The sequence below is a fragment of the Electrona antarctica genome (assembly GCF_951216825.1).
Source record: "Electrona antarctica genome assembly, chromosome: 8".
Classification (NCBI taxonomy): domain Eukaryota; kingdom Metazoa; phylum Chordata; class Actinopteri; order Myctophiformes; family Myctophidae; genus Electrona; species Electrona antarctica.
In genome coordinates, this window is record NC_136789.1 from 2,297,798 (window position 1) to 2,321,395 (window position 23,598).

The 23,598-nt window shown below is 42.3% G+C and overlaps 1 protein-coding gene across 2 annotated transcripts in view; it reads left to right on the forward strand.

Annotated features, from left to right (window-relative positions):
- Positions 1-23,598, forward strand: part of gabra3 (gamma-aminobutyric acid type A receptor subunit alpha3) — a 155,635-nt gene that overhangs the window by 128,179 nt on the left and 3,858 nt on the right. Inside the window, exons 7-10 of one of the 2 annotated variants that reach the window (XM_079508824.1) lie at positions 104-247; positions 5,374-5,526; positions 13,596-13,801; positions 23,547-23,585. In XM_079508824.1, coding sequence (XP_079364950.1) covers positions 104-247; positions 5,374-5,526; positions 13,596-13,801; positions 23,547-23,585 — 542 coding nt within the window. The remainder of the gene's footprint in view (positions 1-103; positions 248-5,373; positions 5,527-13,595; positions 13,802-23,546; positions 23,586-23,598) is intronic. The other variant, XM_079508823.1, reaches the window with a different exon arrangement.

Here is a 23,598-nt window from a genome sequence, read left to right on the forward strand (position 1 = left end):
GGAACTGCTGATCTATATGCTAATTAACTAACGATCTATAATTTAGTGAAATCATTATAGTAATAATAAATTCACACACCTCTGTCTCCACTGCTGCTTCCAGATGCTTACACCAATAATGAGGTGATTTACCTGTGGACACAGGGAGATGAGAAGTCTGTTGCTGTGGCTCCAGACGGCTCCAGACTAAACCAGTATGACTTACTGGGGCATGTCATTGGGAAAGAGACCATCAGCTCCAGCACAGGTACAGTATGCTGCCCACCGATCACACAAAGGTTCCTCTAGGCCAGGGGTTCTCAACCCGTGGGTCGCGACCCCTCGGGGGGTCGCCAAATTATTTTAGGGGGTCCCCAAATTATTTTCAAAAAAAAAAAAGGTTTATTTTTAAATTTTATTTTCAAAAATAGCAGACCTACAAGCTCGTAGCGCGCCACTCGGTGGCGCGCTATGAGCTTGTAGATCTGCTATTTTTCAATAGCTAAATTATAACAATGCTTAAAACACCAAAAGGGGTTCCCGCCCAAAATGGTTTAAGGTTATTGTAGCAGTCAATTTATATTGGGGTCGGGAGGGGGCGGGGCGGGGGTCCCGAGACATTGCCAAAGCATTTCCGGGGGTCCCCGGCCAAAAACGTTGAGAACCCCTGCTCTAGGCTGCAATACGCAATCACATTCACAGATCATCTGCAACACGGCAACATTTTATACATTTTATTTTATTCAATCTGTAGTTACTGTATTAGTACAACTTTATTTATCTGATAAAGGTGCAATAGAATCCGTGTGTTCCCTCAATAAGAAGACAAACAACTTTGAACATTTTAACGACTAGAGCCCTATAGGGCTGAACGACTTCAGCCCTGGCACGTCGCATAACCGATCCGGCTGTTATACACCATATATGGAAATCCCTGATGTCATCAGTATATGCACATATATGGGCATGCCCATATGGAGATCTCTGCATCTGCAACAGTATGTTCTCCTCTTTGCTCTGTTGAAATATCCTTGCCTTGTGACTTTTTGTCAATTCATTGATGCGGCGTGGTTTAGCAGGCAGCCGTCTCATTGATCGCATTCTGCTCATGTTATTAGAATCTGCAGGAGAGAAAATATATTCTGAAAAAACAAATTAATAATCAGCAGCTTCACAAACTGAATATCTGGAGGTGAAATAGAGTTGAAGCTTTCCTTTCTCGTTCGTCCAATATAGTGCAGAGTCAATATTAATAAGCACAACATTAATGGAAGAGATGCAAGCCTGTACTTTTGATTAGACATTCATTTGATCTTAAATTCTCATTGCCAACGCTTGTTGCTGAAACCTTGTAACGGTCGTAAAATATCAGCTCACCTTTTCTTCCATGTTCCTGGGCACAGCCAGAGGATATGGCCTTTTCTTTTTGGGCATCCTATAAAGCCCAAACCACACCAAAGGGTTGGGTTGGGACAAAACGTTTTTTAAGGTAGACCAAACCAATGCAACTCATTGCAACTCAATGAGCTGCATTGGTGTGGTTTACCTTAAAAACTGTTTTGTCTCCTATAACAAGGACCTGCTCTAGGGCTAACCCCACCCCTTTTGTTAAACGGTTAAATCACTATATTCTGATGGTAATCATTGCTCTAGAGTGCATGTTTGTTCAGTAACGGGTCTCCCTGTCTCTCCAGCTCTGTAATAAACAGAACATACATTGTCAGGTGACAACATTTCAGGGTATCAGGAAAAAGTAGCCATTATCATCTTAATTTGTATAGTGTTCCAGTTCCAAATGTATCTGCTCATTTATTTCTGTCATCATTTACAGTTCCACATGTTTAATCTGTATCCTCACCGAGTTCTCTATCCTGATTGGATAAAATTGGTATCCCGACCTGAAAATGCATTTTCAGTTTAATAAAAAGCTGGAGAGAAATGGAGGCTCCGGTTACTGAACAAACACACTACCACAATATAGAGCTTTTTAACACTTATTTTAGCCAAAGAAAATCACTTACCCTACCTTTTAAGTGGAGTGCTCAAACAGCAAGGTACGCCCAAATGCTATCAATAACCAGATAATCAGCAGCCATCACCTGAACATGGTACAGCTGGTAGCTATTATCCTGCTTCATGTATTCATCTTTCATCTCTTTGTCATTAATGTACTACAGCTACTACAGCTTTGATGGATGTTACACACTTATTACACAGTATTGTACATTAGTGTAAGAAAATGGCCATTGGAAGTTGTTATTAAGGGGCCAAGCCCGAAGGGCTTAGCCATTTTGAATTATTATGAAAAACAGTTCAAATCGATCTACTCCTTGGATTTTTGCGCAATTTTCACGAAACCTTCTACACACAAAGTTTGGACCAATATCTAAAAGCCCAGTATAAAATACGTTTTTAAGTGAAAAGATGAAGCTTTTATATTGCCGATTTATGAAAATTATACTTCTGCCTCTAATGCATACATGCAGAGTCATATGTTTATGCAATGATAACAGGCACTTTGAACAGGCAAATCTCATGCCTCATTTGGCCAAAATCCATGGAACTTGTTTAGCCTACAGAAGTGCATTGACTCACTTTGTACGTGAAGATATTTGTAAAAACAAAAAACTATATATAGGTGCCAGCAGCGATAAGAGGGGCCAAGGAATGCAGCAATAAAAAAAGACTATATGCAATATGCACAATAAGTGAGGCGCACTTCCAGGGCTGGGAGGGGGCTGTCGCTCGGCTACTCGACCCGACCAAAGGGCCACCCTTCTTGGGTACCAGATGGGATGAGTGACACCCTCCTAACCAAAGTATTAGCGAGCTCTGTCTCTAACGCCCTGCCAGGCCTCCTCTGTCTCTAACGCCCTGCCAGGCCTCCTCTGCTGCAAATGGAAAGAAAATTCCACTGCCATGCGTGGGCTCTCAAAAACATAGTTTTACTGAGGTCAGTATATTGCTTGGCCCCTGTTATCGCTTATTGCAGCTTCATTTAATTAAAATTGTTCTGCATAGAACATTTTTCCCAAATAATTTCTTGTTAGTTTGTACAGTATAGTTTAAACTGTATACAAGCACGTGCACACCCTTTCACCCGTCTATAAAAGGTTCCCTCTCCAGACCATGAATGCAGCTTTTACTATGGGGAAAGAAACACAAATGCTCCCATCTCCATGCAATGCTGCACACAAAGGCAGCATTCAAGAGATTCGCCTTTTTCGTGCTCTCCTGAACTTGAATGCAGCATTGTATAATCATATAGGGAGGGCGGGATGGCATGGGAGTTCCCAATGCAGCTACGTACCTACGCATTCTAACCTCTAACCTCAATGTGTCGTCGTGGCATCAGCCGCAAACAAATCAGCCAGCACAAAAGGCCCATACATGGGCATATACTGATGACATCAGCGATCTCCATATATAAATGGTCGGGACAAGGAACGACGGATACAGAGATCCGGTTGTCCAGAGCCACAGATCCAACCACTATTATGCCCATAATTATATGGGACCGACCATCTCATCTAATATATTGTAAAATATAAATAAATAAATAAATATACATAGCAAGTAAAATGTGTTCACCAAAATAGATACTGTAACTGCATAGAATAAATGTAGTTTAAATGTATCCCTCAATGTATTGATTCTACTTGTCTCGTAACATGAATAACAGAGGAAAGGGCCGTTTTGAGCTTCAGCAGATTATTTTATTTACCATTGATGATCTTTGTGCATCACAGCACCAGGGATGCTGATTGGCATTCCATCAGATCTGCATTGATGGTGAATATGTGGTGGAATGATTGTACTTAGTACTATAGTGCAGTGCTTTCCAAAGACCTTGAAGGTGGGCCGCGTGGACGACAGCTTGAAAGTGGCACTCGCAAACAGTCTTTGGCAGGCATATCGAGAAGCACTGTCGAATCAATCCAGGGGAGCAAACATTGTGGTGATGTGTAGAGTGAGCTCTAGGTGAATAGGGGCAGACACGTTGGCTCCTGGGCCCTGGCTGTGCTACACCGAGTTCCAGCCATGGCATTGACAGCTGATCCCCGGGGGATACTCAGGGCTTTGCCATTACAATGGTACGAGTGGAGAGACCTGCCTGGCTTCTCAAAGCGAGTCAATCTTCAGTTGACTGACAATACATCATTTTATGTGGTTGTGCAACAAAATGTAAATTAAAGTAGCAGCTATAAGCAATAATGTCAACATTTTTATGTCCTTTTAAAAAAGAATATATATTCAGACAGTCAGCAATAAGTAAAATGCTCTAAAAAATCACACCCGTGTGAACTGAGTGGTGCAATCTCCCCCTGCCCCTCTCTCTCTCTCTCTCTCTCTCTCTCTCTCTCTCTCTCATTAGCAGGCAACAGTGCAGCACTCTCTCTCTCTCTCTGTTTCTGGCACAACAGCGCCACTTTTGCCCCTACTGGTACTCTAAACATAGTAACATAGTCACATAGTCACGGACATTGCTGTTCCTTGGAGTGGTTGCACCACTCAAAAATGTAGTCCATGTGACACATCTAGGGGCCACAATCTGCATTCAAAGATCCTAGAAGCTTTGTCATTGGTCGGAAAAAAACCCAGTCGAAATGACTAGCCAATCAGGAAGTAGACAAGCAAATCGACCAATGACAAAGCTTCTAATCTAGGTCATTAAACTTTTGACATATTATTGCTTATAGCAGCTTTAAGCATTAGAACGAATGATTGGTACCGGAATACTAATTTAGGCTGATACAGGATTTGCTGGAAGTCAGGTGCTTAAAATTGAAGGTCTGACATCTGCTTGAACAGTGCAGGGAAAGTGCTTGCATCTTTAACTGGCGTTCTGAGCATATTTTACAAAATATGCAGGCAATTTCTCAAGGGAGGTACGTGTGGCTTTTAAGTTGGATGGTCCTGAATGTGTGAGGTGCTGGAATAACTGCACCTTGAAAGTGATTTTTATTTACCTCTAAATAAGGTACAAACCCTACAGATAATATTATCTTTCTCAACACCAGCTCACTCATTTCAACGTGTAGTACAACATTTCAACAACTACAGCTTTGTCTTCTTAAATCCCTGCAGAAAATGGTGTAAGTTAGATTATTATTTTTTTTTTTTTACATTCTGTGATACTGGTACAGCTCACATCACAACCTCTGCGTTATGCAGTGATCATGAATGTTTATGTATTAACTTCCATGAATCTAGTTTTGAATATTTCAAGTGTATTGTTTCATGACTGAGAACAGCCTGTTCTGATACTGATTATCCTCTCTCTCTCTCTCTCTCTCTCTCTCTCTCTCTCTCTCTCTCTCTCTCTCTCTCTCTCTCTCTCTCTCTCTCTCTCTCTCTCTCTCTCTGTGTGTGTCCCTCTCTCTCCTCCCTCAGGGGAATATGTAGTGATGACAACGTATTTCCATTTGAAAAGGAAAATTGGATACTTTGTGATTCAGACGTACCTCCCCTGCATTATGACTGTCATATTGTCTCAGGTCTCCTTCTGGCTCAACAGAGAATCAGTTCCAGCACGCACTGTATTTGGTGAGTCACCTCAGCTCTGCACTTAAAAGGGCAAGGTCCCTGACTTATAACCCCAATATTATCATTCTGTAGGACATGGCCCAAAGGCACTCAAAAAGCTGTTTTTGTTTGCTGGTCAAGGTAACATTTTGGTGAGTTTGCCCTTTAAATAAAAAAATCCAAATGTTAGTTGAATGATGTGTAACCCTGACATATTAGGAATTAATACAAATTTATAAAAACATTGTGTACGTATAGCACCTTAAGAATGGCAATGCAATATAAATACTATATTGGTCGCAACAAGGATGATTTTGGGTCATTGCTGAAAACGTGTGAACCACTGGGTTAGGGTATAAGAACACATTCCACCTTTTATTTACAACAATGCTTGGCGCAATTGGTCCCTGAGGGGGTGTGTTTTTTGTATTTGGATCATAAAGATCGACCTGTGATTACCTTGCCCACCATAAAACCATCTAATCATTTTCAGCTTAGTGAGAGGAAACTTGGAAAGGACGATGAGGCTGTCCACCTTGAGGGGGAGAATGATGAAACTTTTGGAGTTCCGTCTCTTGAAGGGGCTTTTGGATGGATTTGTGTTGACTAAGCCAGCCAAGACGTACTGTGACCGTTATTACTTAATGAACTCTAGCTAATTTTGGCAAGCAGTCTCACTTTTATCCACATAAAAAAAATTGGCTAGCAAAACGGCTTATACTGCCAAAAGAAGGCATGGAAGTGTCCTGTTTACGTTAGGGCAATAGTAGTCTCGCAGTAATCTATTTGATATAACATCTGGGGCCCAACTATTGAAAAGAGTTTTTTAGAAATGTGTGACATACATATTCCTAATCCTACCAGACTTATGTTACAGCCCAGCCATGGCTTGCCTGCCTTTTTCTGGCAAAACCCAGACATAATATTATGCACCTTAACCACAGGTCTAACCACATCAGACCAAATCAAACGTAAAGCATTAGACAATTAGGCTTGATCCCAATTCTCCCCTTCAAAGTAGGAAGTAGGCTATATGTTAATACATCGGATATTTCAGTACACGGTTTTTCATCTGAAATAGATCAACAAGCTCAACCCGTCGCATCTAGTTTTGCAGAACGATAGCATTGTACAACGAAGTAATGAATAAGCATTACTACTGTTCTTAAATTAGAGAGAGTGTACAAATGCAACCCCAATGGATCCTCACTTCCTCTGATATCATGAAGGGTGTGCAGAACATTGCTGCTAACTTAATACAGTAACATGGAATTAATGATCTGTCAGTCATCACACTGACTTCTATTGAAAATGCAATCGATTTTCTGAAATGCTTATTAAAACCGACACGACATCAGTTGATAGGCTGGAATGCCGACGAGGTCACTTCATTGGCACTCTGCTGTCAGGCTAAACAATATCTCCCTCTCAATGTCAACAAAACCAAGGAGTTATTCGTGGACTGCATGGGGCTGAGGAGAGAGCACGCACCTATCTTCATTGACGGCATTGCTGTGGAAAGGGTCAGGGTTCAAGTTTCTTGGTGTACACATCGATGAGGACCGCAAGTGGGCCACACTCACCACCGACATGGTATATAAAGGCGTGACAGCGGCTGTACTGGATCTGTCGTCTGAAGAAGTTCAGAGCAGACCCTCGCATCCACAGCCTCTTCTACAACAGCTCCATCGAAAGTGTTCCGACAGGCTGTGTCACGGCCTGGTATGCAAACTACACTGCCTGTGAATGGAAATACCTACAGCAGATGGTGTGGAAGGCCCAGCGTATCGTGGTAGGTGAGCGTCCCCCCTCCAGGAATTCTATGAGTTGGCATAATTCCACCAGCTCAGAGCGGTTCAGATCGGCAAGTCATCCACCGTGACGTCGGCAAAACTGCCGTCCCTGACTGTGCTTTCTCCTCCTACGTCACTGGCTTCCTCTCTGCATTGTTTGTCCTCTATCTCCACACACGACAGCGCTCTGCACTCCTCAGCGCCCCTCGTGCAACATTGATATGTCCTCTCCTCTAGCACTAACTTTGACTCCTTTCACAAGCTTCTATGTGCTTGCACTCTTTTATTTACTTTAATTGCACTAATAGTACCCCAACCCCCACCCCCTCTCCCTAGCATCACGCCTACTGCCGTTTCTTAAAGCCACCATTACACTCACCCCCTCCGTTGTCGCGTTTTAAACAGCTATTTCTCTTCACAAGTGTTAATATTGTTACCTCGACACAGCATAACAACAGAAATGACCCCAGAACGTCAAAACGGGCCTAAACCAAGAACTGGCAATTATTATTATTAATTTTAAATTAGATGTGAGCTTCTAGTCAAGGACAATTTCCACCCCAGCCACAATCTGTTCATGCCACTACTACGACATTGGCCGACATTAAGCTCTACCACAGTATCAAAAGCCATCCAATTTCTACCCGGCTACAATCAGAGATTTATAAGGTAAATCTACCTTATGCAGATTTACCTGGCGTGGTTTCACCTGGAGGTGGTTTTTAACCATGTGGAATATGAAGTTTTACCTTTCCAAATAGCACCTTAAGAACACTGTACCTGCTCTCATCCAGCCTCATGGCCTCTCTCTCCTCATGGAATACTCCAAAATGATGCAGAGCGCATGGAAACAATTATTCCACCCACTTCTTTATGCCTGCAAAGATGATGTGACAATGACAATGACAATGACAAATACACCTGATTCTGACCTCCATAAACATGGGCATAAATAATCCAGACATACAGACACACCCACAACTTCAACTTTATACAGAAGATTTACATGTTACACACACACACGCACGCGCAAAGGCCGCACACACACGCGCGCACTCTCTCTCTCTCTCTCTCTCTCTCTCTCTCTCTCTCTCTCTCTCTCTCTCTCTCTCTCTCTCTCTCTCTCTCTCTCTCTCTCTCTCTCTCTCTCTCTCTCTCTCTCTCTCTCTCTCTCTCTCTCTCTCTCTCTCTCTCTCTCTCTCTCTCTCACACACACACACACACACCTTTTCAAAAATATTCTCTGTTGCTGCTGTTGCATGACAGTTGATCATTGTATATGCATAATTATCTGGAAATAATATTATGAAAAATGACCCACTCATTGAGTAACAATGAATATCAATTGTGTTAATTATGTTAACAACACAACTAACACATTTTTCTTCTGATCAAAGGATCAGACTATACTGCCAGAACAAAAGCCCCTCTTCAATCATCCAAATGTTCTGTTTTAATGAGTGTCACTGCAAACCAAATTACCAGTTGTATATTGAAGGATGCAGGGAAATGTTAGGGAAATTCAAAGGGTACTGGACTGTCAGAGGCCCTCGAAGATGAAGTGATTTTTATATTTCATTGTTTAATAAATATTTGAAGTGATGTGTGATGTGTTGCCATGGGAGCCAACATTCCAAGCTGCTCTACTGTGCCTACTTGTTGAATAATTAGTACTTTGCATATTGCATATGAAATGAAGGCTGTGTGACTTGTTCTGCATAGGTAGATTGATGGATTGATGATGGCTATGAAAAATATATTTCCACCAAGAACCTCCACCCCAATTCTTTCAAATTGACCTGATGGTGGTGTTATACTAGTCCGCTTTACCTTTTTGCCTATAACTCTTGAACCAGGTTGTACAACAACATGCATCCATAATCACTTATCCAGAGTTGGGTCACCGAGATAGCAGTTACCTCCGCAACCCAGACATCCCTTTCCCTGACCACATTAGCCACCTCTGACTTGAGGCGTTCCCAGGCCAATGTGTAGATATAATCCTCCCAACTGGTAGATAGTCTGCCCCGTGACCTCCCAGCTGGACGTGCCTGGAAAACCTCCGACCTGGAGGCATCCTTATTGGATGCAGCACAAACCATTTCAACTGGCTTTTTGAGTGGTGCAGCCACTCCAAGGAACAGCAATGTCCGTCCCTCCCTATGTCTGTATGTCCCTATGTTTAGGGTACCAATAGGGGCAAAAGTGGCACTGTTGTGCTAGAAACAGAGAGAGATAGCGCTGTTGTTCTAGAAACAGAGAGAGATAGTGTTGCACTGTCGCCTGCTAATAGAGAGAGAGAGAGAGAGAGAGAGAGAGAGAGAGAGAGAGATGTCTGCTAATTCCCCCATACAGTAACTCTGTCATTTCTCGACCGGGCCAGCGAGTTCCTGTGGGTCTAGAAGTTCCGGGGACCCCCACGCGGAGTCGCACCACTCAGTTCACACGGGTGTGATTTTTCTATGCAAAGGAGCAGCAGCTCTACTCAAAGTCCCTCACGGATTACCTTATCCCCAAGGGAGATGTACAGTATTTGCATAAGCAAGACCTTCAGAATCAACTTTAAAGTCATATCACTGGTTTATACTTGCAAAGAAATGGGTGAAATGTTTTTTTTCGTAAGCTCCATCATGTTGTTGTTGGAGAAGAAAAAGAAGGGCCGGGGGAAGGGACAGGAAGAGCAGGGAGGAGGGAAAAAATCTAACATTAACTAAGCATGTCAAAGAGAACATAACAATATCAAGATATCTTCTTATGCATTAGCATAAGACCAGCAGATACAGTTTGGACTATACATGAGGTTAAGTATAAGGTGGTCCACACATAATGGCAGCATGACTAGACACAAGGTGCAAACAATAAATAAATGAATAAAGACAGGCTTTAACTTTTTACTGGGGCCTGTAAGTGTTCTTTGAGAGTGGTTTTGAAGGAGAGTCGGGCGTCAGTCACACTCCTTCATGACTATTGATAGGGCGTTCCACATTTTAGTGACATAGCAAGAGAACAATTTTAACCCATTGTTTGAGCCAAATCTGGATGTGATTTGTAGAGCTCACTCTGGTGTTGTGATTGTGTTATTGACATTAAAGAAGTCTTTTGACAGACATGGGTGTCTTTGTGGTGCAGCGTATCTTGTAGACCAGGCCCATTGCAAGATGCTGTGCTATGGCCTCTACCCTGAGCCGTCCCACCCTAGAGCAGGGCCTTGTTTGTAAGGCCTTTGTGCAAGATGTATCCGGCTGGTACAGTCTGTCTTGTCGTGGTTCAGCTTGTCCTTGTAGCAGCTACTATGGTCTGATTCCTGTGTTTGGTGGTAGAACTACTGTACCACAGACCTGAGTGTTATTGTACTTCTACCCCATGATTTCATGTACATTAAATCATATCCATCACTCACTACCTAGAATTTTGTCTCCAACTCTGCTTTCCTCATCAATTACGGTTTGATCCAGAATTGCACCACAGTGTAAACAGAAAGCATTTGCCTCAGATCCTACTCCTGCTTGGGCGTACCGGTCCACAAGGTGACCGGTACGCCCGACGCAACGGACCAACGCAACAGACCTAATAACGCGCCATATGCCCAACACTTGGATCTTGGCTGGGTCATTGTCGGTGGAGCTTGTATATGCGCAGCTCCCAAACCCAAGGATGCAAGTGTGTTCCTCAATCACATTATCGAGAACGGGTACCTTACTTCACGCCCTGCACAAACCATCTCACTGTGAAAGAGGTGCTCACTGTGAACAGTCAAAGGTCTCTCAGTCTCCACAACCTGCAAAGCCCACAGCTCACTCGTGTTCCAGCTCCATAGTGAAGATTACTCCTTATAGGATGTAATATCTTCCAACGTACAGAGGATGACAACAAGGTTGCTCCCTCTATCGAGGACAAGCAGTTCATCAAGCTAATGGATAGGGAGAAGTAGATGCTCATTGATGAAGGCAACAGGTGCAAGCCCCACTCCCGTTCCACACATCAAGATCACGTCTGCCTAACAACCAAGAGAAAGCATTGAGTCGTTTTAAGTCTTTGTCGTACCGACCTTAAAAGAAAGGCTGATGTCAAGCAGCAACACTTAATCAGCTTCATGCAACAGATCTTCGACCAAGAACACGCAGAACTGGCTCCATCATTGGCAGAGGGAGAAGAGTGCTGGTACCTTGCCTCATTTGGAGTGTATCACCCCCACAAACCAGGTCAATTCCGAGTCGTGTTTGACTTCATCGCAACACATCATGGTGTGTTTCTCAACGATGTGTTGCTGACCGGACCAGATCTGAACAATGGTTTGCTGGGAGTTCTGATGCGCTTTAGACGTGAACAGATTGCTGTTACCGCAGATATTGAGCAGATGACTTCATTGTGAGGGAGATCATAGGAACTTCTGGCTGTTCCTTCTTTACATAGCCTCCTCCAGCAGCTCCAGCAGCACTACAGCTAGTGCTCTCGGCCCAACAAGGTGGACCTAATGAAATGTACAGCCCCTCCACAAGAGCACTGGCTGTTATTGCATTTAATCTTGTCACACCTGAATCGACCTGGTGCGTATGAAATTGTTTTGATCAATTACTAATCTGATCAATTAGTGCTCTTCATCTGGAGCATTCCACTGAGGCTCTTGGCTGTAACCTGTCAGGTCTCAATGAACATACAGCGTCTAGTGTCAGTACAGGCATATTGTGCGTGTAGGCCATATTGTGCGTGTATAGGCCAGTATCTGTCTCTCCAAGCATCGTTTGCAACCACATTCATATTAATATGTGTACATATTAAAATAAAATATGAATAGAACATATATAACCCCCCCTGGACTCAAATTAAATGTCCCACCAACATTTTGCTGCTTGTACCTGTATGATCAGTGACATAAATTCGGGGTGACATAAATTCTTTTAGTAATTGGATAGTATTGGATATATGTCACTACTTCATTATTAGTCTTTCTGTGTGCCCCATCCAGTCTGTAGACTGTTTCGTGTCATATTTCTTAGATATGGCTGTCACGTATTGCTGACACTCATCAGGAGCACTCCATCCACGGCTTTGGTTTTGACTCTTGGGATACTCGATGCTGGTTGTGAGCTTTTGTTTCTGTGGAACTCGAAGAAACCGCTAGCGCTGGTAGTTCTCACCAGAAAGCGGCAGTTTAGTGCCCTCAAACTGGAGGTCAGGAGGTTATAAATTCACGTCAAATGAGCTAACCTCCTTGACAGCACAGATATAAATCTTTAAAGCCCTGTATGTATTTTATCAGCAGATAAGTCAGGTGGGAACAGATAAAATGATTGCTTTTATCTGCTCTGATGGCTGCCCATTTTGTTCACCTCATTTCCGCCCTTTAGACTCCCCTGCAACACTGAATACAATGGCCCAGTATGTTCTATGACCTAGAAGAGCCTAATTTGTATTTTGTATGTGGACAGAGGGTCGCACAGTCTAATCTAAGCTTGTAGATCGCTACACCATGTTGGACTTGGAATATACATTAACATTAAGTTGACACAGCAAAAGGTTAAATTGTGGCTGATTGTTGATAAACTATACAGCATGTATCAGATGTCAAAAAAATTATTTTCAAGTAGTGAAAATTTGGATTGCGTAAAGTCACTAAACTCCCCACGCCAGCCCCTTCCACATCTTCCTCTTAATTATTATAGTTGTCTTTTACAAAAAAAAAAGGGGTTGTCTGTTTTTCTATGACCAGAGACACCCTTTTAGCTTACATTCACAAACACTGTGATGCCAAGGTAATCTATCCGGAAGCAGTATAAAATGCAACGAAGCAGATAAGTAATTATATCATTATAATTCCAATGAATTGGTTTATTTCTTTGCAGTTGTTGAGTCAAAATGGTATATAATAGTATGTGTCTCACCACTCTCACAGGCTGCTTCTGTTCTTCCCCCTTCCATCCATCCACTTATACATGTATAATGCCACGCTGCTGAAGCAGTGGCTCCATGACACATGGCAGGGCCTGTGGCGTAGTTCACTGGGTCTCAATGTGGGGTCCCTGAGAGGGTTCCGGGGTGTCCCCAGCTAAATGATGGATTACAGGTCTGTTACAGTCTTAAGAGTGTACAAATGGAACCCAAATGGACCATTACTGTTGGAGCTCAAATGGACCCTGGCTGAAATGGAACCAAATGGACCCTTATGGGTCTATGGTTGTATTTTTACACAGAGCTCCATGTTTACACTCTTACAGCTTAAATTGATTTGTAGGGTCCATTGAACACTGATGTTTTGACTGTGTATGTATGGTCCCTTAATGATCTTTTCATCCTCAGGAGTCACCACTGTCCTGACCATGACTACACTGAGCATCAGTGCTAGAAACTCCCTCCCTAAGGTGGCCTATGCCACCGCCATGGACTGGTTCATGGCAGTGTGCTACGCCTTTGTCTTCTCGGCCCTGATTGAGTTTGCCACAGTCAACTACTTCACCAAGCGCAGCTGGGCTTGGGACGGAAAGAAAGAAGGCATGGAAATTAGGGTAAGTTCTGAATACAGCCTTGGATTAATGTAAAAAAAATGAAAGAAAAAGAAAATTATGAATGGCAGTATCTAGAAATAGATATTAAATGATGTGCCCTTATATCCAAGTTTTCTTTTCTCTCTCTTTACAGGATATTGAGCTAAAAAAGACACAAATACACAAAAATAAAACCATCCACATGCATCTTTTAAATCCTTGCATGCTCTATGCTGTTGCAGAAGTAATCCCAAAACACGTAATCGATTTCATCACACTCCGAGATAGTTTGCCGCGTCTGTGCTCCCCTCAGCGTTCCTTCCTCCCCGGTTTTGAAGAGGCTTTTTCTTCGCCTATTCGATTCTAGACTATTTACACTCTATCTTTTTCCCCTGATAACTTCCTGAAAAATGAGTGCGCTCAAAGCAAGATGGCTTAGAGAACCTCAGCATTGGGTGGGGGGGGGTGGGGGGGGTGGGGGGATGAGAAGGACTCTCATTTTAACACCGACGGAGCGGTGAGGACAAATTGAGCATCTGCAAATGCTGTGAGAAAGTCCCGCCTCAGCCTTCTTAAAAACGGCACTGAGCACTTCATGCCGACTGTAAGGAGTACCGTTTATTTATTCATTAACAGACGAATGGAACAGGGACAGCGGGGCAGAACGCAGAGAGAGGCGTTTAGTGGCGAACTCCCAGAGATAGTGGCCCTGATTTATGAAGCCAACATATGCTCCAGTCTAATCTTAAAATGAAAACGTAGGCTCTTTTCTCCTGCAACGCATGGGAATTAACATATAGAGCAAGATTACTTGCATGTCTGGTTCAAGTATAGCTTAATTTGTATTTCTTTGCTTGGCAGTGTCGCACATCGCAAATCTACAAGCTCACACCACCTCATAGTTGCGAGGCGTTGTGAGCTTGCATATTCGTTATTTTCAACGCGTGAAACTGTCTTACGACGGAGCATAAATTAGGCATGTGTATATGCTCATTCGATGCAGTTCTCTGCATGGTATAGGCATGCAGAATAACCAATAAGCGTGAATTATTCATCAGGATCTGACTCTTGAAACTGTTTGACTTTTTTCATTTACAGTACGTGTGAAAGTTGATAGATCATATAGCATGCAGAAATGAAGTACTGGAAATAGGTTGGCCTAATGTTTACTTCCTGTCGTAATCTTTCATGGGTTGCCACATTTTGTTTATGAATATACGGTACACTGCGGTAAATAACATAGTGCTGCAATGGAGTGAGAAAAGGTTAATGAAGTATAGACATTTCTTGTCAAGGTACTGTAGCATCATACGGAGCAGCTTCCATTACTCCATTTAAAACAACTGGAGGTTTATGCGGCTATTGGACAGCAGCTGTCGGCTGTGTTTTAGGGTTGGTTTGCCTTTCATACACTCTACTAAATACATGAAGCTGTGAAGCTGAACTAACATAAATAAATTGTGGTAGGTTTCTCATGATCGTACCAAAGCTTGATTTTGTGTTGATTTCTAGAAGCTTTATAAATGAGGACCTATTTACTGTTCTAACATAGTTTGTAGTAGCTCAGAGATGCCACAAAAACATCAAGGGAAAGACAGACATGGGAGAGAAATTAAAAAAGTTTAAGTATTCTCATGCTGTGAACAACAGCACAATATGATGAATTTAGGCACATTTTATTACGTTAATAAACAGGATTTTGCTGTTTAGCTGAATATTTAGCATGAAATGGAAATCCCCTTAAAGATTCCATGCCCTCATTCTTTGGACCCCATCTGTGAACCCCTGGTGCACTGGGGTTGAAATTAACCAGGGCACAGGTGTGAATAATTTATTCAGAATTAGTAGTGGTTAAATTTTAACAATATCTCTTTGGAGATTACCAGATAGATAAATAATCCTTTTGGTTTCAACTTATTGCACAGTACTTCAAAGCTTTTAATGGGGGAGGGGGGTCATGTTTTCATTCCACCGCAACAGACAGCATGGTGCTAAAGAAACAAACTACTTTCCACCATCACTGTGTGAACTGCTCCCAGCAATCAAGTCAACCATTTCCAGTCCTTTTTTATCGCTTGACAGCTGGTGTTCTGAATGATTGACAGGATTGCATATTGTTGCAGGAAAAGTTTTCAGCGGTATAGGGATAATTCTCACAGTTCGAGGGTTCTCTCTGTCTTTGATCCCACTTCTTAATGGCAACAGCCGTGGTCTTAGGGGTGTGAGGGAGATGTGTGTGGGGAGCTGAGCATGCAAAAAAATAGACGCCACAAAGGAACTCTCATCACAGCCCTCACTAGTGGAAGCTTCTAGAAAGCAGCAATGTGAACCTAGGTGCTTTATCCTTTATCTTAAGAGAATGGGAAACAATAATGGACCTCTGAAGAGAGTTTGCTGCATTGAAAAGTAAACCCAAATTCATACACTTAGGACAAATTCTATTTCAATTGTAAAGACAAAAAAAGAGAAAAATATATATATACACACCTCAAGATTAAGGCTATCATTTTTTCTTTGCCGCATGACACTTTCAACAAGTGTTCAACAAAAATGGCATAGGCCTATTTCCAACTGACACTAGTGACACTTTTGAAACCACCTCATTTTTGCTGAGTGACACTTGTCAAAAGGCTTGTGCAATGAAGTATAAACTGGCTTTATGTCCCGGTGAGAAGATGGCCCCTGGTTGACAGCGACACAGTTTCAGCCACCACCGTTGCTGTACAAAAATAATGACCGTATTAGCTCCGGGCTCCCCTTTCTTTTTTTTTTACTCTGGAAATTGTGAAACGAAGAGAGAGTCACTGTTCGCTAATTTACTTCAGTTGTTCTGGAAGTTCTCTGTTGTTTTGTGCTACATACAATACATCATGTTAAATGATACCTGCAGATCTCATCAGAGCCCAGTCCTATCTCCACGCAAGGTTTCTGGGGTGTAGGAACACAATACTGTAGAAGAGTTATAACAGTTAAACTTAAATAACACACTATCAAGTTGTAGACAATCCTATATAAAGGCTCATTCATAGTCTGGATTTTCGGTGGTGAGGTGACCACCGAACTACAACATGACGTCACGAGCCGCGGTGAAGAGCAAACCACCGCCACCGCCCCAGCCCTTCTCTCTGTTTTTACTCACCACCGCTCAACGTTATTTCAGCTCCGGTGGTCACCTCACCACCGAAAATCCAGACTATGAATGAGCCTTAAGTTCCCAACATGCTAAACGAAGCATAATACCATAAATCAACTGTTTTCTCTATTCCCTTTTGAGCAATCTTACAGACTCCACTGGTATACATCCTCTTAGAGCCTCATTCTTCCTTTGCCCCCATTAATGTGCACACAGAGGCATACGATCTAGGTGAATGTGCACCCGGGATGCTTTAAAGACCTATTCACCTCAACTATCTCCGGAGGAGGGCCCAGACACTGAAATAAATGTGGCATGTGTGTCTGACCAGAATGAAAAAAGGTGGAAGGGAACTAGGCAATTTCACAACCACCTAGCTGAGGATGTGATGAGCACTGCTGCCTGCATTTTGCATGAGAAATGTAATCCAGCTACATAACCTTTTAAACCTTAACCTTAAATTTGCTTGTTTGGCTTTTTGTATTTCTTTGGTTGAAGATTAACTTTCAAATCTACAATCTGGGATTTATTTTAATGAATAAAACATTATTTTAACCAATCTGTATGTAAATTAAATATAATTAACATGCTGCAAAACTTTTAAAGAAGACAGCACACCGGATTGGACTCGATTTGTTGCAGCACATTCGGTGTGCATACTCTTGGATTACCCAAATTCTGGAGGATGCATAACTCATAGGACATGCCTTTTTTCTGGTGACTCATACTGCCTGCTAATATGTGACGTGCCAGTGTTTTTTTTATATATATACTTTTTTCATTTATTTTTACATTTTTTGGGGGGGGGAAATGATTCAAATGATTCAAATGTATTACAAATAAATGAAAAAGGTTATTAAAAAAACACTGGCACCTCACGTATTAGAAGAAGAATACCAGTCACCAGAAAAAAAGGATGGGTGTTTTCGATGAATCTTTCATGATTAAAATGGAGTTTGAAGTTACAATGGGTTTGTATAAGAAGGGGGCGGGGCAGCTAAAATTAATATCAAATATCTAAATACTGAATGGAGCAACTTAAAAACTGGGGTGTTCACATAAGCCTGAGTAGACGATGAAATGACCAAAGGTTTTTTTTAAAGTGAAATATCCCTTTAACTAAGCTTCAGCACCATGGACAGCAAATGTAGAATAACATGTACAAATTGTACTGTAGCTTAAGCTTTAAAATAAATATTGTAGTATGCACCAAGATATTTCCCCCCCTCTCTGGCGGATAACATACTCGTCATACTGTATATTTTTAAGTATGCCATTGTTTTCAAGGTAACCGCCATTGAAGGAGACTTTAGCGCTACACACACCAATATGGTTACACGACAACTTTAATCCATTAAAACTGGGAAAGCCTCTGTGTCATTTTAGAGTTTTGCATTGACTATTCAAGTTTGGCTATTCAGATGTACAAGCTCACGGCATGTCAATACGTGCCACGTTGCGATCTTGCACATCTGATATTTTTTTACGTTTTTGAAAAATCGTGAAAGTCTCTTTGAATTACGAAATAGTTTGAGAACCACTGATTTGTAGGGAATCCCAGGCCTTAATGCATTAATGGTGATTTTGTCAATGATGGCTAAACACTGAGAGCCAATCAATATCCATGCATTCATTGTCATATTAATCCTATTTACAGAATGTTATCGTTCAGTAGTGAGGATGCATGCTCACTTCAACATTGTTATAGTCAGACTCAGATATTATTGTTCATCATTCTTCGTGTACTGTGGACAGCCTTTAAGAGGAAACAAAGGAGATAGAAAACAGAGGGAAGAAAGAAAGAGGAGCAAGTGGAAGGAAGCCGCATTTACCTTGATTAGACTTTCTCTTTTCTTTTTTTTCTCCTTTTTTCCAAAAGCATGTTTAATTAATGCTGTCTGACAGGTAGTCAGTAGTACATGCTCTGCTCTAATGAGACACAGTTCAGCTCAGGTGTGTGGAGAGCTCAGTCATCAGCAGCACTCCCAGTGAGCTAGTCGTACAGTGAGCCCACACACACACACACACACACACACACACACACACACACACACACACACACACACACACACACACTCTTACTTAAACACAGCAACATGCCTCAGGCTAGCCGAAAGGCGCAGACTGAAAGTGTCATACCAGTTTACAACCGACATACTTGTCATTTTCATGCCCAGTGCCCACAAAGTGTAAGCGAAGTACTTGCACCCATCTGTGTGTCCATGGGCGGATGAGGTGTGGTTAGGGAAATTGTTGGCGTGTTGCTATCTAGAGGGAGTGAGGAAAGTCAAAAAGTGATTGCGCCTTAGACCAGCTCTGACCTTGTCTAAAGTCTAGCATAGTCCCCCGGCGCAGAATTTCCCTGCTATTTAAAGAGCACATTAGATAGTAGATTGGCCTATATGCCAACATGCTCACACTGCACGGAATTAAAAACACATCTGAATTCAACACGTGACTCACATTCAACATGGTAGAGAGACTCAGATCTGAACCTGATTATCTATTCTATTGCATCAGGCAGTGAGTTTCCAATGGTTCCAATCAGTTTGCCATACTGGCAGGCGTACGTAAATAGTTTTTGTGGTCAGAAACAGAAGATGAACTATTTAGCTCTTGTCAATAAGAATATGAACGTGAAATACTTGGATGCCAAAGTATGACTTAAGAGCAAAATGGCAGCCGTGTGAATATGGTGAATTCCATATCACAGTATTTGGATAGGTGAGTCCTGTCCATGCTGAAGCTTAGTTATAGTGCTGCCCCCCGTAGGCTAGGCATGTCCGATTGGGGGGGGGGGGTCCTTGAAATTAAAAACGTTGAGAATTGAGGAGATTACACAACACCAATTCCAATTAGTGGATGTCAACTTTGTTCCCGTCTGAGGATCAAGACAGCTGCTGCTTCCCTATATTTCACCAGAAAGTCATTACATTCACACAGCATTCCAGGTCTGAATTAGTCTATGACTAGAATTACAACCAGCAGTATTGGACCCACCATATCAGCACCGGAGTTGAGAACCGCTGATGCAACTAAATTGGGGTTGGGGGGGTGGGGCGTGCCCTTCATTGGTGGGCAAATAACAAAGCTGCTGCAGGGGGGGATTAACAGGTTCACATTCCTCTGTGATGAGGGTCTACAGACACGTGTTCATTTTCTTCGTCTATCCATTGCTGTTAGATAGAGGTTTGCTCCCAGTGAAGTTGGATTTGAAGGAATCGATAGCCAGTGAAAGAGTCTGGTGCAGGCTCCAGTATCCAGTGAAAGAGTCTGGTGCAGGCTCCAGTATCCAGTGAAAGAGTCTGGTGCAGGCTCTGTACTGATAACCTGACTCCGCCAGATGGGGCAGCAGAGAGTACACTGGGTTCCCCCCTCCTGCTCCCATCCAAGGACAGTCTAAGAAGGATGAGACGCGAAGACCGTACGGGCGACGCCATGTTGCTTTGGAAGGAAAGAAACATGCGCAGTTGAGACCAAGGAAGCTGAACGCGGAAGTGTTGGCTGCATATAGCCCATTGCGCATGTTTCTTTCCTTCCAAAGCAACATGGCGTCGCCCGTACGGTCTTCGCGTCTCATCCTTCTTAGACTGTCCTTGCTCCCATCTGGGAACTCTCAGGCAGACTTGATGCTCCGGCCACAAAACGGCCTGGCCAATCAGCGGCAGCTAGAGGCGGGATCAAGGCATACACAGTGCTGCCTTGATCCCGCCTCTAGTTGCCGCTGAGGCGATGTACTCTCTGCTGCCCCATCTGGCGGAGTCAGGTTACTGACTCCGCCAGATGTCCCTGACAGCAGCCCAGAGACTTTTTTGTTAGATACATGCAAGACATCGCCCTTCCAGCCGGCCAGATTGTTGCATTATCCTGCATACAGGAGTCTATGGGCTGACATGACACCAGTATGAGACATAATAGCACTATGCTTAATTTAAACTCCATCATACTGTGGTGTTGCTCGCTGAAAATAGCAGGTTTAGATAGATCGGCGAGTGACTGTCAAATGAAATCAGACTTTGGTATGGTATGTGCCAAATATAGCTGCTGCCTGGCTAACACTTTCAATTGAGCTCTTCCAAATAATTCTGCATGCAGTAAAATGAGGAATTTCATAGGCCTAGTATTCACCATTACATATAGTTAGTAAACCCTAGTCTGTTTATCCTAAACTATGTCTGTAAGATTTTGTGAAAATCAAACTCCATGTGAAAATCTAAAGTCCATTATAGGGGTGCAACAGTTGAGTTAATTGAACTAATTAATCGATCATTTACCAAAACAATCTACTAGTAATAATCTATCCCTATTGTGGGCCCATTTTCACTAGTGATGAATTGATTTGTATAGTGTGTTCGATTGTTATATTGTTAAGTAATCTGTAGAATATTAGCTAAGAAAGTAGTTGCAGTAGTTCCATTACTCGGTCTAGCTGGTTTCATGTGGCCTTATTGCATTGTCACAGTATTTCTCCATTTCAGTGTGGTGTGTGTGTGTGTGCAGGCTGCCGACACTCATTTCATCTTGGCTCTGTCGAAACAAGCATGCTTGACATACATAGCAACAGTAACCAAGGGGGAGGGGCTCAAGGAGGGGGTGACAAGTGAGCTGGGGAAAACATTTCATACATACATAAAATTACCATATATAATAGCGTTCTAATGGGGGCCTGGTTTGATTGGCCTTGCAATCAAGCCTATGAGGGCTATGAGCCAAGAGACAATGGAGGTGTGCTGTTTAATCCAGCTAGAGTAAACCCCAGTGTGTTGTTATTATGCTAAAACATGCATGGGAAACTCTTATTAGCCATGATAGCGAGAAGCAGTAGCAACCAGTGCAACAGATGGTAACACATTGGCATTATTTAAGTATAATTACCCATGTAATGTAAACCTAGGTTAACACCTAGGTGTAGTAACAGGTAAAACCTGTTCACAACACGATGATTCACAATTCTGTTCCTACTCTACCTCAGGGAGAACTCATCCAACCACTGCAGGTCGATGGTCTAATTAAATTGCATTAACATAGTCTACCATACGGATTGGTTCAAATGTAATTGTATTCATAAAAATAAGTCCAGGGTTGTAGCTTTAAGACCTCTTAACTTTGACTTTAGCTATTGCATTACATTAATGCTAAAAATGTGCCACTGTAAAATGTTCCACTGTACACTGGTGATATGTTTTATCACCGGTGCTGAATATTCTAGTGAAATACTAGAGTAAACACATTGTATTTGCACATTGAAACTGGTGACACTGGTTTAACATCAGCATAAGCCTGCAGTTTCCAGGATGATCTCTCTCTCTCTCTCTCTCTCTCTCTCTCACACACACACACACACACACACACACACACACACACACACACACACACACACACACACACACACACACACGAAGGTTCTGCAGACCCTGAGCTGCCTCAGACATTTCATGCTGGTGCTGCTGGTAGAGTACATTAGCACAAGCCTGTAGGCTGCTTTTTACATCATGATTGATTTGCTCATTGGACACACAAGCTGGTTTGATGTATCCTCATTGCATGTGCACAATATTTCGTCATATGTTTAGTCATGAGGCCAGAGACCAGTGTTTCCCAAACAATGGAGAGGGACCCAAACCATTCTTTTCTAAATTATTTCCAAAATTAAGAAAATCCATATATTTTGAAATAGACGATCTATGAGCTCACAAATTGTCGCATAACGTTGCGTTGTGAGCATGTAGATCGTAATTTTCACTATTTCTGAAATTAATTCATAATGTATTCATGTATTATTGGGTCCCGGGGGCGGGGAGACACCACGTTTCTCTTTTGAGTCTCAAGTTGAAATGGTTTGTGAACCCCTGACATGGACTGCTGGCAGTGAGCAGCATGCAGGAGGAGACAAACAACACAGCACGTTGGAGAGGAGACAGGAGAGTAACTCATCTTTGGAAGATTACCTACATTAGGGACAGTGACTTAAACAAAGCTTGAAAGTAGAGAGAAAGTGTGACCATATTCAAGAGTGAAACCATGAACACTGAACACAGTGAATCATATTGCTTATTATACGTACTAGTTCTGTGACAAATATAGATGGTGCGTAATAACAAGGATTTGACGACTTACAACATTATCTTCCCTGTTCTATAGAAAGTGTAACCTTTAATCCCGTGTTTGTTTCGTAAGCCTCACATCATGCGACAGGCGCATTTCTTCTCATGACATACAGTACATTTACTGCACGTCTTAATTTTTTTGAGATGGGCTCATGCAAATCCTTTAAGAATAAAAAAAGAATCTGCTCCTTTATCTCAGCTAGTTCACAAACAACCAAACTCAATCTGGAACATCTCCATAGATGAGCTCGATACTTCATTATTTAGAATAAGAATGTTCCAGTTTTCCACACTGCATTTCCCAGTTTTGATTTATTTTAATTTTTTCACAAAGAGAACATTGAATTGTTTAGATTACAGAAACCTACGTATGCTGATGTATTACAGATTGCCGGTGTTAACAGTGCAAAATGCTACTGTATTATTGTACTTGTTTCCTAGCAGACAATGCTAACTGTAGTGTGCAAGTGGAGTAATTCTGATATCATTGGTAAACCCTTTTCCCTTTTTCTACTTTTCTTTTCAGGAACCCTTTCAGAGTAACATTGCCAGGATAAAAGATATGGTTAGGCTTCGTT